This window comes from Atractosteus spatula, chromosome 8 (genome assembly GCF_055471065.1).
Source record: "Atractosteus spatula isolate fAtrSpa1 chromosome 8, fAtrSpa1.hap1, whole genome shotgun sequence".
Taxonomy (NCBI): domain Eukaryota; kingdom Metazoa; phylum Chordata; class Actinopteri; order Semionotiformes; family Lepisosteidae; genus Atractosteus; species Atractosteus spatula.
The window spans coordinates 37,094,211-37,110,349 of record NC_142713.1 but is presented as its reverse complement, the minus strand read 5'-3'; the positions used below and the strand labels follow the sequence as shown (position 1 = coordinate 37,110,349).

Here is a 16,139-nt window from a genome sequence, read left to right as displayed (position 1 = left end):
CACCAACCATATAATTATAGGCAGCCTGACCTGTCAAGGATGTTTACATGACCTGAAGTGTACTAGGATGTTATTTACTTAATTAACACATGAGCCACACCTGTAGGAGGCCTTACCCGTATTGATGCATGTTCATATGGAAAATTATTTTTAATTTCAGCAGTTTTGATTTATGCAGCATTTTTAGGAATGTATCAGCTGCTTAAGTCAAGAGTTGCCTATATACATATTTAAGAAATATTGACCATTGAAAACGTTTTTTAAAGAACCCATGTCTCAATTTAGGATGAACCACTAGAGAGCAGCAAAGACCCATGAAAATAGTGCTCATAGTAATCAATATGACACATTATCAATTATCACATTATCAGTATGATTGTTGTAACCAGGAAAGATGGAAAGTATAGAAACATCATTTAATAAAATTCCATCATTCCACTAAATTACCTAGTTAGAAAAAAAAACGTTTTAACAATAACAATTACACGCACATGACAAGAATTATTGCAAGATAGCAGCAGAAATTCCCAAAAAGAGCAAATGAACTAAATGTATGCAGGTAACTATACCAACAAGAGGCTCATAAGAATCAATGGACCTTTAGAAAACATTTTAATGTTTCTTAAAGATGTTGATGAAAACCATTTGGAAATGTGCAAAGGCACCCGAATACTGTAAGTGTACACTGTTCTAACAGGACAATTTGTTTCATGAGCAAAACAACTGCTTTCCTTGAAAATGTGGCTGAAAATTGGTAGACATTCACAACTACATCATGCTATATCTCACAGAGAACAGAACAGTGTGGGAGCAACTAAACTCCAAAAGGCACACAGAACCTGCAAGACATCTGCCTTTACCATTATTTATTTTGGATTAGCCCAGTTTTCAGTTTTTTGACAGTGTTGGTATGTTGGTATGGCTTCAGCTGTACATGGTTCTCTGTATTGTTTTGTGTCTTATGGTGCAGTTTTGACAAAAGCACCATATTGTGCTGTCCACAAAACATGCTGCAACATATGGCCTTAACATCCTAATTCTCCAGTGCAAACATCTGCCTTTCTATACAAACGTAGCAGTATTTCATTGAATTTGCTGAAAGACTAGATCCTGTGTCTTGTATAGCACAGAAATGTTCAGGAATACAGGGCATCTCAATTCTGTGAAGGGTTGACTAGAATCCTGGACATGAATCCAGTTCAGAACTTTATTTACTCCTTGATGCAAGTATTCCACTGTATTAACAAATTATGTGCAAGGAATGGGCAGCAATCATGTAGATTGTGATTGCAAAACAAGTAATGGCTAAGCACAAGGAGACATGGGGCTGCTGCAGAAGACTAATCCCACTCATATATCACCACTGTTAGGTATGGTAACTAAACAGCTGTTCTTCCAAAATTGAGTGTCTGCTTAATTCAAGTGTAGCAACACGTAAAAAGTACCCATAAGGCATGCAATTTCATTTTCCGTTTGAAGTTCAGTTATTTATCTAGTGTCCTTCTGCCTGCCACTGAGTGCCTGCTTTTGCTGCAGCATTTTTTAGAAATCTGATCGCTGTACTGAAATTATTTAGGAAGGCTGTGTGTGGTTTTTAAATGTATTTTGGTTTTGGTTTTTAAAAGTGTATATGTACATGTACAGTATGTATACATTATATGGCATAATCATCAACATACATATGTATATATACCTACATATGAACTTCTAGGGCCCAGCTTCCACGCAAAATCACTTCAGTGGATTTTTCAAAAAGAAACTTTTACTTGGAACACAGTTTGCAATGATTGTGGACTGGTCTCACTGTGTTTGGAACAAATGCATCTTTGCCTCAAGCCTTTCTCTCCCGTTTCATGGGGTAGAAAGTTATGTTACACATTCAGCTTGTAGAAAGAGCAACTAATTGGCCTCACATGCTGAGAAGGCCACACAGTAGAAAAGAACTGGTGCATTTACATGCAAAAAGAGTCCTTGGAACATGCCAAAGCACACATGAAATTAGAACGTTGCATTGAGTAATCCCATTGTTTTAATAAAATCCAATATTATCTCTTTTCACACAGCCTTTTATGAAGATATTCTATACAGTATCTTCATTTCTGTTAACCTTCTGTTACAGAATTAACTTAAAATCCTCCTATATCACACAAACAAAATGCAAATTTTTTTGCTTTCTTCTCATTAAGTCTAGTCATAACAAAATATCTTTTTTTATATATATTTTGATGTTATTGGAGTTAGAAGTGTGTGGAATTTCATTATCCAAAGTTACATTTTTTTAATATGAACATTGATTATTATGTATAATTTAGATGTGCACTTTTATGCTATTAGTAAATGGGACATGGAAAATGACAAATAACATCTTTAGCACTTTCAAATTTATGGACCAAATTGGGTTAATAATACAATTTAATTATATACTCATAGATAGAGAATGATGTCTGTAATACAGCACTCTTGCAATCAGGAAGTAATCAGGCCATTGCATAAGAAATCATTATCTAAGCCATTGTGTACAGTGAATGAGTCTGATTTTTGAAAGCTTAATAATTTCACTTGTGAAGGAAAATTTCACTAGGAAAGTCATATGGTGCTGCAGTTCCACGCTTTATCTTTATGAGCATGTTGTATGCTGTTGCTGTTAATTATTGCTAACATTTCTTGTTATTTCCTAAACGCAGAACTCGGCACAGTCATTCACACCATCTCCCACTGAGTGCCAGTCCTCGGGGTTAGTCTCCAACTCTCCCGTCCTGTCAGGAAGCTACAGCAGCGGGATTTCTTCACTGAGCAGGTGTAGCGTATCGGAAACATCTGGCATCGAAGCCCAGCCAAGTGAGCACATGCTGACAACGTCAACCTCCAGCGGCTCTGATGAACTGACGAGAAGGGAAAACAAAACTCCCCCTCCTTACCACGTGTACGAACGAACAAACTCCAGGCGGCCCGTGCCTCTACCTCACAGTCTGTCCGTCCCCGTCAGCTCAGACCCCCCGGCCCTCCCTCCGAAACCCCACCAGCTCCGCTCCGGCAAACTGGACAGTGAGGCCAGGCGAGTGAGCAACACTGAGCAGGGCCCCAGGCCCAGGCCTCTGCCTAGGAAAGTATCCCAGCTATAGCAGCCTTTCTTCTGAAACACGGATGCGTTTTGCACTCTTCCACTTTCTGGTTTGGTGAATCCCAAGGTCCTAGAGGAGACGCAGAAGAATATTTGCCAGTTATCATTGGCAGCAAGATTTACAGCAGCATTCAGAATCTGAAACCATAGGGACGGAAACAGTATACGCAATTGAGAATACACTTCCTCTAACATTTCATTTTGATAGATATAACATTCTAATGTGTACTGGAGAAAAAAAATAACAGGGTTTTTTTTTTTGCCTTAAACATTTAAATGGCAGTTGTTCTGACAGCAAGCTGGTTGCAGCCAGCCTTGAAAATCAGTGGAGTCACACAGTTAAATTACAGTCTAATAGACAGCTAAAAGGTGCTAGAAGTTTCTTAAATGTCTTTCAGTATAACATAGTGTCTAACAATCCTCTTGCCTGAAAATTAGCTATAAATTAGCTCTGTGGGGTTTTCCAAGTATTGTGCCAAAGGAACATTTATGCTTTTCTGTAAACTGGAACATTAGAATCTAGAAACTGCGAGTGTTCTACTGAAGTACAATTTATCCTTTACTGTGCTCAGTGAAATGTGCTTTACCATATTGTGTTTGTAAAAGCAAACTTAAACATTGGCTTTCTGATTGCATGAGGCCTGTATAAAGCAATATAAGTACTGTAGTCCTGAAGTGAGGTATATTAGATAAAGCACAAATGGGTATTACAGTTAACTACAAGCAGTGTTTTAACAGGATAGTTACTTAAACAAACAGCCCTGTGATGGAGCAGTCACTTTCAGACCAATGTGGACATTTGCAATTATAAATAATAAAGAAGTATGGTTCATGGTGGTTTTAGTTTTTACAAAATCTAGGCTGCCAAAGCCCATTGCAGAGAGGGCTTTTATTCCTTAAGACTCAAATTTCATGCATTCTATTTGCGGAGCTTTTTTTGAATTTTAAGCAGTGTTCAGCAACATGTTTGTATAGTACAACATTTTTCAGACTATTTTTCTTATCAGTTTGACTCAAAATATTCCTGACAGAATGTACTGTAAAATGAAACTCATATTTTGCAGTATAAAGATAGAGATGGGCTAAGAACCCACTATTAGAAAGCATTTTATTGTGAGCAGAATTTTTTAAAAAATATCAATGAACCATGTATATTGATTGCTTAACTCAGTGACCAGTTTTTCAATTTTAACTACAGCATTCTTTATATGTTTTACTTTTTGTATGGTTTAGTTTTTTTTTCTTTTTTGTGAAATTGAGATGAAATATTTACATGAATCAGTACTTGTGAAATTGTAAATTACATAATGAGATTGTTGTAAGTATGCCAAATACTTTATGTATTACAATTCTTGTACATACAATGTGTTTTTAACAAAATGTAGCCATATTGAATTTACAGCTTTGAATGTTGCAAGAACAAAATATAATTCTAAATGTTAAATATTTATATGTTTTAGTGAGTGTAGAAAAATCAAAGAAATACTTTTAACTGTACCTAATGTGTTTACTTGCTTAATAACCCCTTTTAAAAATGTTTCGGACAAGTACAAGTTTTGCATTAAATAACATTTCATTATTGTACTCTTTGCAGAAGGAACTCTTAAAATTTTTTTTTTTTATAGAGATGGCATTATCAGTTGACATGATCACACTATATTCAGATTGTAGAAAATCTGCTTCTTTTCAATGGCTGTTGAAGCTGTCAGGTGTACAATATTGTTATGCATAGTCAGTGTTATTTTACCACTAAAAGCCATGTTTTTATTTGGTGACTGCACACTTTAGGGATATATGATGTACATGTTTAATTTCTGTTGCACAAATTTGTCTTCAAAAGAATGCTTAATTGGACATACAGTAAAAATCTAATTTAAAAGTACAAAGCAAAAATAAAATTAACCCCTTATAATGAAAAGCTTGTAGAAATTGTACGTTATTTCACCGTTACATTGTCAGTGAGAACTGCATGCAAAAGCAACAGATATTTGGACTATAGATGGATAAAAATACAATTTATCCATCCATTTCCTAACTGCTTTATTTAGTACAGGGTCGCGAGAGATCCTTTCCCGGCAAACAACAGGTGCAAGGCAGGATACACCTTGGACATCAGTCAACATGGCAATAAATCATACAGTTTTTGGAAAAGAACAAAAAACAAATTGTCATTCATCAAGGCTAAAGCTTAGTGCATCTTCTTTAGAATATAAAGTGGAGAAAATTTGGTTTATAAGGAGTTTTAATGGTCACCAAATGCAGACAGTATGGTCTTTAGGAATTGTAGCATAAAGTATACCAATGGCTGGAATTCTGCAGGATGGATGCAGCATCATTCTTCCTCATGACAGACCATTAAATTGGCTGAAAACACTCTGGCATTGTTCCAGAATATCAAATGCTCAATGGCAATGTTTTGTTTCTGGTGCTTGTTTCAAACTAATATAATAAATTCCTCTGTGATTTTAAGTTCTGTAAATGTTTTTTTCATATATATCTATTTTAATTCAGTTGTCATTACTCGATAGGATTCCTCTTCAAGGCTTCTTATTTCTGGGTCCCTGCCTAGAATACACTTTATTAACATCTGTAATTGATTTCCATTGACACTTTAGTCATTAGTGGAGCTGCTTTATCAAAGGTGTTGTAACTTACCAGTATGCCTTTCAGTGAATCATTCTGACAGAAATCCATGTTTCTTAAGTTATCTGTAGAGAGGCAGTTGTGTGATGTTTTTTTTAGATGACCAGTTCAGATTATCTGCTGAATGTTGTTTCATCTGGGAACATTGTCAATCTTTACTACATTATCTTGTATATTTGGACCTCATAATGTCCTATATATTAGTCATTCCCTCTTTAGCATATGAATGAGTACATCTCTCTAGTTCTGGACTCAAAAGTGAATCACAGACAAAAAAAGTAGTGTCATGGTTAAGACTTTAGCTTTGAATTTAGCTTTGTTTCCTGTGTTTAATTCCTAGCCACTGTCACATTTAACACATTAATTAATTAAAAAGAAAGAGGTATCTCTTGAATCTAATACATTTTTAGATTCATCATGAATCAGCACTACATCATTCTGTCAATTTGGATTTTACAGTGTCACATAGTGGGCAATAACATGGTTGGCTTTTTTGGTTTTAGTGTCCGGGAAGTGGATTTTTGGATCATAAAGGTGTTGTTTTTAGGTTTTTAAAGAGATCAATGCAGGAATGTGCAAGTTTGGGTGAGTTTGCACACAGTAGCAATCGAGCTCTCTGAGTAGCTCTTGGTTATACACGGATGGTAGAGATGTTTGAGGGAAGAAGCATGGTTGGCTCTCCAAATAGGTAGGTCTACCAACCACTGCATTGCAGATTCTCAACAGCACACAGGCACTTTGCTGCTTAAAACAAACCCTTGCGCTACAGGAATCTGTGGAACATCCCAATCATTTTTATTAGAAAAATAACATAAATCACACATAAAGTAAATGCAAACAGTGCTCCTTGTTTAATGCCAACAAGGAAAATCCAAGCTCCAGTTTTTCTACATTTTTTTAAAATCCATTATCAGTTTCTTCCCACAGAGATAAATAAAGACTCTAGGAGACCAATCCCACCGCTGACACCCCCTTTCAGCACCTCTACTGGCTATTTCGGAAGTTCAGACACACTAAGGTAAAAACATAAAATAGGAAGAAATGAGATCTGACGTTATGCAACTGTATGCTAAAAATAGCAGAGCAGACGAGTTTCTTTAAATCACCATAAGTAATGCCTACTAATGGATTTTAATAGCACAACTGTTAAATAAAGCCCAATTCAGATGAGTATATGAGCAGCCTGTTGAAAACAAACATATTTATTATTCCTTAAAATCAATGTTTATTCTTAAAGTTGAAAGTTCTCATACAGTCTGTAAACAGATGGCATTAAAATTACATTCAGAAACATTAATAGTTTATGGTTTAATTTAATTAATCTTAAATTAATGTACTATCAGGCTTACAAACAGACCCATAAAATGCAACAATACTAAAATGATGTGTTTCAAAGAAATGTACAGAAAGATTTCCTTTTATTCATGTTAACAACAACGTTATTCCTACAAATAATTGCAATTAATGTTATTCTATATGCTGGCTCATTCCTTATTTACATCAGTGATTCTGTACTTACTGTATGACTTTCAATAATCTCTAAGTTAGTCTTTGATATACAGTACTTTCAGCTCTGAATTCATCTATCAGACAGTGACATAAGAAAATGCAGTCTACCATATTATACAGACTCGCAATGTAGAAATCTAATAGGTTGGGCTTTGTTTGGCACAGCTCTTTTTAAAAGGAAATACTTATTGTTTGTTTAAAGTGTAAACAATTTCCTGCAGCATTTTCAACCTTGCTGTAAACCGTAGGTTGTGTTCTGCTGAGCTGAAACTGTAGGCAGAATTATTCTCTTCTGCAATGCAGGACCCCTGGGATTAAACCTTTATCTCAGTCAAAACTAGCATCTTTCATTTCAGCAAGATTTCTCCCACCTCAGAAGAAAAACGTAGCATGAAACCCATTTGATATCTTTATTTATTGTGAGTTAATACTTCCAGGAGACTGAGGATGTGGTCTTTTTATAACCTACATGCATCTTAAAGCCAGTTTAATTGCAAACAATGAATAAAAGAAAGGTTATTCAGGATGTCCGTTGAAGTAAGAGTAAACTGCACAGTTTTTTTTCCAACATACATTATGTTGGATGCATACATTTTGCTGAGAAAGAGAACAGTATAATCAATAGTTAGACTCTACTTAAAGATTCAGTGTATCCATTAACTATAGACAAAGGCAGCTGTATCATAATTTTTTTACATAGCTGCAAACAAAACTAAAATTTGTGTTATGTGCATATCAAATTTTTTACAAGGTGCAGTATGTTAAAACAATTTACTGTGCTACCTGCCGTGTAATTTTGTTTTCAGGTCAATTCCTTGTTGTGATGATTATTCTAGATTATCTATAGATGCCAGGACCCTCACCATGACAAGTGGACTGAAAATGGATGGTAGGAAGGGTGGATGGGAAAAGAGTCCTTGAACTAGAGCACTTTGAAATGAATGTGATGTAGCATCTCAAATGTTAATAAAAATGTTAAGAATGGATTGAGAAACAACAGCAAGGCATTGTAGTAATCTACATCAGACACATTTGAAGACAAGAAATAGGATACAGAAAGAAAATAGACACTTCTGGAGCCTTGTGAATATTCTTCAGAAGCCACATTTAAAATAATTTTAAAATATCACCAAGATCTATACAGATAAAGCTTACAAAATCTCACTTCCATAAAAGCACTTTGAGATTTTCATATACGTGTGATACATTGTATGCTGAAATGCGTTCTAATCTCAGCAGTCTAAATTTTATCTTAAACTAAATGCTATGTTTACATTAGCCCAGTATTAACTTCTTTGCATTTCCTCCCAGTACAGTTGTCTGGTTAGATCCTAATAAATACTATAGAGGGATGACGTGTGCAGAGGATATGTGAGGTACAGTAACTTGCCTAGCTGTGGAAAAGGCAGCTAGCCATGATGATAATGCTGCCCGAACCCTCCCAAAAACAAAAACACATGCAAATCTATAACTACTAAGTGAATTATGCGCAAGCTTTAGCTCTCCAGATTGATTTGGATATAAGCGTGATACACTTGTGATAAAGTCATCAACGAATGGTTTGTCAGCATAATGGTTGAGATTAGTATTGAGATGGAAAATTGAAAAGAGTTTTTAGATTTAGGAGAATCATTGATAAGAGACTTTGACAGAGTATTGAAAAATTATGGGGTGCTGTGGTGCCCAAGTGTGGGACACAGGACAAGGAAAAATTTCCCAGACATTCCCTATGGAGGTATTAACGATGGGCGTAACTTTAAAAGTATTAAGAAATGTTGGCTTTTGTGAGCAGAGCATTTCTTCCTGTTGCTTGATCAAACAGATAGTATTATTGATGGCTGGGTGGAGCAGAGAGAAATTGGAATTTTGGATTAAGCTCTAGATAATAGGAGTGAACAACAGTGCACAACCATAAGTAGTAAAATACTTTATTTCTGGATGGATATATGGGGAGTGCTAAGAGCACTAATTTGATATTGGGCAGGGAAAGGGGGGAGTTGTACTGAGAATGGACTGATCCTGAAACCCTGAATGGCCTCTGAATAAAAGACCCGGGAGCAACTGCATCCGGGAGTGGTGATGAGAGGTTGTTGCAATAAGGAGAATGAAAAGAAGACTACTCCCAGAAAAATCCAAAGAGAGCCCTCTAAGAAAAAATGAAATGAAGGAGGATTCTGGTACAAGGATGGCTTGAAATCCAATATGAGAATTTGTATAAATTTGGTGATGAAACACAGTTAGTCATTAGGGGAAACTGAACAAAATGAAGAGGAAGGAAGCCGCAGCTGGATCCTCTGCACTCAGGTGAGTTGAAATTATGTACTCATCCTTCTCCTGCTAACGTAAAAGTGCAGCCCCTAAATCTTTGACTTTGATGAGGGTGCAAGAATTGGAGATGTAGAATGGAAAACAAATACAGCAGGAGAGACTGGAAGTGGGGAAGGTGGAGATTCAGAGTGACCGCTGTAGTGATACATGAGAATAAGGGCCCCAGGTGAGGCAAGCAATAGATTGGTAGAGCTCAGTAGCGGGCTGCCCTCACTAGACTCTATAGACGGGGGAGCATGTGAGCATAGTCTGCTAAAGATATTCACAAAACACAGAACCGTCAAAGTAAAAAGTGAGGTCTGTGATAATAGACAAGGAATACAGTATGTCTACTATTTTGGTCAGGAAATGTGGAGCTTGAGATATCCCTACATGGAAGTCAGTGGAATCTGTCACTGGGCTTTGAAACAGTCTGGTACACTGTTTAGTGCATAGTTCTAGTGCATATTCACGCCATGCATTTGCACCCATGGGGAGGAGTGAGCATCACCGATTGGGGGCAGGGGGCTCCTACAATGACATTGGAAAGGATAACTGAGGAAGTTGGAGAGACAAAACAACAAAGATAAGTTGGGGCTTATGCTTGACCAGAAATGGAAAGAAGGTGTTGGGAGGAGATTTCGGAAGAGAGGAGGGGAGGAGATGAGTGGAGATTTTGGAAGGGAGAGGAGACATCAGCAGAACTGGAAGAAAGAGCAGAACTCATGGCAGGTGCAGAGAGCTGGTTGTTTCCTGAGAAGAACTTGAAGTCGAAGAGCTGTTTGTTTGATATGGGAGAAAGCAGCGTACAAACTCATTGGACCAAAACCTGCTGTGCAAGGAAGGACATCAAGCATTATAAGAGAATGAAACTAAGCTAAGCAAGGGGAAACGCATGGGAGCAACTAAGGTGAGCTCTTGCAGCACTGAGTGTGAGAGAGATATGAGAATGCACTTCCTGGGTGCAATATTTACATATATATTTACGCAGGTGAGTGCAAGTATATGAGATTAGAATAGCCACTGGCTATAAATTCCAAAGATTTAGAGCAGAATTTAGTGTTTTACACTTGACTTTCAAACGTCATTACATCTCTAAATCTCACTATACACATGTGTAGGATTAGATGTTTGGATTCTGGACTTCAATCGATACATAAAACTACATTTCAAGGAATTGCAATGTTCCATTTTTCATTAGTGCCTGAATTGTAGAAAGATCTCCAAATGTCATAAGAGACAGACATGGTTGCCACTTGCGATGCCGAGTAGGGATGTGCCTCACAAGGTGTGGCTTTTGCTACGTCTTATATCTTTCTTTTTCTAAGCTACTACCTGCCCAAGACGTTGGCACGCAGATCACAGACACTTTGACAGGACACCAACAATCCCGGTAACAGGATCAGCTGTGCTGACAAGATAAATGGAGTGCCATATGGGAAAGGAGACGGTGATGACCATACCAGTCCAAGAACAAACTCTGCCAGATCACCCCAGTCTGGTTGTTTATTTTTACCAGTGTGAGAGCTGGAAAACCACTTCTTCCTGCTATAGCCATATCAGTTTACCTTCCCAGCTAGGCAGCCAGAAAAGCCATATTTTGCTAGAGTGGAAAGTTGCTTGTTTATCCAAACCATAATGTTGGAATTTTTGCTTGTCATCGACACAATCCCAGTTCTGGCTGAAGAGCAGTTGTGCTGCTAGTTACTATTATTCTTCAGTTCAGGCTGGAGGGCAGCTTCTCTGCTAGATACTGCTTTTCCCCAGCCTAGGCTAAAGGGCAGTTCTGCTGCTAATTATTATTTTTCCCCTGTGCAAGTTGTTTATTCTTCCTTAGTGTCCTGTGTGTCCTTTTTTTTCGAGTGCAGGTTATTTTCTTCCCAGCATCCTGCTGGAAAAGCCCCATTTTACCATAGCGCAAGGCTATCTTTTCTCAGCATCTTGCTGGAAGAGTCCTATGTTTGGGTTACTGGGTGTGATTACTGTAAATAACCTTTAATAAAACATTATTTCACTTTAAACTTTAGATGGTGTGTAAAAAATAGGTCTGTGTTCAGGGCCCTGCCTATTGTAGCCTTATTGTTGGCCACCCCACACGGCATGACACACTATTAAATCTAAATTAAAAACATGTCTTTTATATTCTGCCATTTATTGTGTATTTGTTGTTTTTATTATAGACATTGTTGCTTGTATGGTTTCCACTGTTTGTAATTGTTTATCTTTTTCATTGTCATTGTCCTAATTGATTTTTAAAAAATGTTTTCACCTGGGATGCACTTTATTATGTTAAGCATGAAAAGCATTACAGTATATGAAGTAAAGATGACTAGTGTGAGGGTCAGGAAAATGAGATTTGAATATGTAGTGAAACTGCACAATAATTAAATTAAAGGTCAGTAATTATTTGTTACCATTTTCAGACTACAGTAATTACCAAACCTACTGCATATGCATTTAGGAGGCAAATTTAGTATTGTTGATAGCAGCATACATTTTTTATAAATGCATTCTTTATTCTAAATTGCATATCTCTAGCACTTCATTTTATCCTTCAATTATATGAAATGAAAAACCCTGAGGCTTTCATTTCAGAGACAGACTGGACTTTCTTTTTATAATCACTTAGACCCAAAGGGACATAATCTCTTGCATTTTTCTGAGTCAGTGTTACTCTGTGCAGTGTCAAAAAATAATCTAAATTGTACCTTCTATATTATTCATTAAAGAAAAATGTATGCATGGAACACTTCTTTTCTGCCCAGCACGTTGCAGATGGGGATAGCGGTATCAAAACCCCAGACCCAACATTAGCTCCTATTTATTGGAATATTTATACTCCTGTACTATATTATTTCGTTTCTACGCTGATGGCAACCACATTATGTTTGCACAAAACCTGTTGCAAATCAACAGCTATCCGTCTCATCAAATTTCAACAAAACCTTATATACTTAAACTCTAACAAGACTGAAGTCATGTTGACTATTTATTGTTATCAGGTCCACTACTGTATCAGCCTTAGTTTGAATATTGATGGTGCTGGAATTAATACAAGTATTCAGTGTCATCTTTCATACAAGCCTTGCAGCTGAAGCTCATGTTTGTAAAAGTGTTAAGGTGTCTTTTCTCATTTTTGCATTAGTGTTCATCATGGTTCATCCCGATGCAGAGCAGCTAATGCATGCTTTTGTCTTTTCCAGGCATGATTATCAGGCACGATTCGTACACATACTGTAGTGCTCACTGGTGTATTCAAACATGATCTAACAAACAACAGAATGTTCTCAGCTGCTTTGAGCTTAATTGAAGCTACAGTAAAATGCATATATCACCTGCTTTACCTTCCTTGCACTGGCTCCCAGTGTATTTCAGAAAAAAAAACCCAAAATACTGTTGCTCACCTTTAAGGGCTTCAATGTTTTGTTTCCTGCCTACATCAGTGAACTGTTAACTTTCTATACACCCACACATTGTTTGTGCTGTTTGGACTCTGGCCTTACTTCAGTTCCCAAAATGAAGATCAAGACATTGGGGAACCATGCTTTCTGTACTTTTGCTGCAAGACTATGGATTGATCTCTTTACCCCAGTTGCATCTAGCAAGTCAGTCAGCAATTTCAACTCTTGCTTTTAATACTGTTTAATTTCCGTAATTAATTTGTGTATGCTTTTCCCTTATACTTTATTTTACTGTTACTTCAGGTGATGTATCAGGAAAGAAGCTACGGCATATATGATTGTTATTTAGTATACAACCAAGAGCTTTATATCAGAACACAAGGACTTATGAAAGAGAGGAGGCCATTTGGCCCATCTGGGCCATTTGATAGTTACTGTAGTATCTAACTGTCACAGTAGTTCTCTTCCTAATTTGATCTATTCAGGACTCTAAAGGTTCAGTTCCTTCAGCTGCCAGTGTAGGATATCCATTAAGTCTCGCAAGTGGTTGCTACTTTTTGGACTAACTCCAGAGAAGCAATATATTTTTTGTAACTTGAGCTCCAAAATTGTACACAACATTCTAAATGAAGTCGAGCCAGTGCATTGTACCATTATTGTTTGACTTGAATTCTACACTTTTCGCTCCATAACCTAACATTTTGTTTGCCTTGTTATTGCCACCCACCATTGTCTCGAAGATATACAGAAAACAAGGTGCCAACATTTAACAGCTAAGTCTTTAATAAGCAGCTCAGTGTTTCCCATGTTGTATGTTTATTTGGAGACATAAAGGATGTGCTTTAATCAAGACAAAGTATTTAGAAAAGAAGTGAAACCTTATCATTTAATCATACACAAAGCCCAGTCTAGTCAAGGTGAGTCCAGCTTTAACAGCAGCCAAAAGAACCTACTGTATATCCATTACAGGTGAGTTTAACACTACAGAAATGCAACATTGCTTCACCAGCTTTTAGCAAACATGTGATTTACATTTTTGAATTCTTTAGTACAATGTACTGTATGTCTGAGGTATTTCTTACGACTGCAAATCCGGACATTTCCTTCTAATTTGTCCTTCTCCTTGTATTGCTGGTTGGAAAACTGTTGTAATGGATTTTTCCCAAGGTTTGTTTTATTGGGATGTTATGATTAGTACATTGCTATAAACCATTACAGTACTTGCCATGAATATTGCACCATTCCAAGTAGAAGAATACAAGAATCTACATATTCCAATGCCCTCAGGGCCATCTAGGAAACTCAGATTTTTTTATTTGTAATGACTGCAGTGTTACTGTTGTAGTGTGCTCTCACGAGGCACCAGTTCTGTAGGGGTTTGGGCATTTACTGGGACAATTATTAATTGTAGCAGTAAATCACAAAATTGATTCTTTTAATGGCCTTAGAATCCAACCATGCAATATAACTCAAACAACGCACACACACAGGTACTAATACACGAGGATACATTTATTAATACATAGAATATGCATATAAACCTAACGGATCTTATCGAGAGGGTTATCAGAATACAAAAGGTATATATTCAATCAGTTACGAAGAGTTACACATCAAGAGGACATACGTTCAGTATATCATTCATTTAGACCGTTTCGTAAATGAACTTGGTTATAACTTCTACATTAGATACTCAAAACAAGTACATAACTCTTATTAATTAAATTGATATCAACTGGTTGGGATAACAATTGAATTCTCGAGCTGTAATGCAGTCAAGTTGAATACTCATCCAATCTCTGGGGATTCAGATCTCCCGCAGGCACAAAGAAACAGTTGCAGGCTTGTTGCTGTCCAATCCGCGCTCTCTGGCTCCGTGCCAGGCTGTGCTGTGCGGCTTGCGACGGTGCGCTGCTGATGCTTTCTGAAGACCGGCTAGTTAGTTTTGGCTGAAACTAGCAAGAGTTTGTGCACAGGAGAAAAGATGACTGTGGGTCCCAGCAGGTCAGGAAGAGGACCAGTTCGTTCCTGATGAAGCGCTAGTTATGAATAGTGATTCAGCTGTCCACAGTTCCGACCTGTTCACGAGGCTTGCTGCTTATGCTAACCTCGGGTGGATCCTTTGGTTACTCGTGGCAACCTCCGCTCTCGACTCTTAGAACAAAGCAAAGTTCTGGCACTCGGACACACTGGCCATTACGTGGTTGTCCGGGCTGAGTCTCAGGATGGTCAGGAGGCGCGCTGCGAGAATGTCCTGCCCTTGGGAGCCTTTCTGCTCCTGGGCCGTCCTGGCCTAGAATTGTTCTTCCCCTGGAATTCTCCTGTGAATTCCCTTTAGAATAGTCTCTAGAATAGTCTCTGGAGCTCTGTGTTGCCTGTTTTTACCTGGAGGAACTTCAGCTTGTTCATTGGCTGAAAGTTTCATGGGCATCAGAGACCCACGTGGGTTACTCGGCCCTACCAGTCCCTGATTGGTTGATCAAGGTGAGATATGAGTCACTTACTCCTGACACTTAGGAATGCAGTCCAGATGTCCATCTGGCACTCCCTAGACAGATAGGCACCAATGGATGACCATTGATCTTGATAGCCAGGCTTAGCTAAGTGCACCCCCATTTGGGAGCTGTCCCTTATCAAAAGAAAACGTCTTTAAATCAGCCTGCATGAATAGCTTCTCTGTGGCTGCACCACAGAGATGAAGAGAGAGATGGGGCCTCATTTAGGAAAGCACAGCAACACTTAATTCTGTCTTATTAACAAGCATTGCCGCTACACTGTTAATATCTATATATATGTAAATATTTATTATTTTATTGTTTATGTATTCTACAGCTTACAGACCTAAGGTGTTGAAAAAATGTTTAATGTAATGAGAAATTGTGAATACATTTTATGTGAGAAATTTCCTTGTTATGTCTGCTCAGACTCTTATTTAAGGCCAGACTAATCTGTATGAGCACAAAATTACCTAGAACTTTCTCAAGGGAAACCTGCCCCAGTTCAGCAGTAGTAAAATGACATCTTTATCCTTCATTTATAGGGCATCAATATAAGACAACTTACTTCAGGAAAAAAATAAATAAAAATTTGTCAACTTTGGCATGAAATATTCATCAAAACTCTCTTTTCAAGTGATTTTCATTTCAACAGTACTCTGT

General features: G+C 37.4%; 1 protein-coding gene across 1 annotated transcript in view; it reads left to right on the top strand.

Annotated features, from left to right (window-relative positions):
- Window positions 1-5,590, top strand: part of dock4b (dedicator of cytokinesis 4b) — a 159,034-nt gene extending 153,444 nt beyond the window's left edge. The window contains exon 53 of the mRNA XM_088923460.1: window positions 2,685-5,590. Coding sequence (XP_088779586.1) covers window positions 2,685-3,122 — 438 coding nt within the window. The 3' untranslated portion in view covers window positions 3,123-5,590. The remainder of the gene's footprint in view (window positions 1-2,684) is intronic.
- The last annotated feature ends 10,549 nt before the right edge of the window (window positions 5,591-16,139 follow it).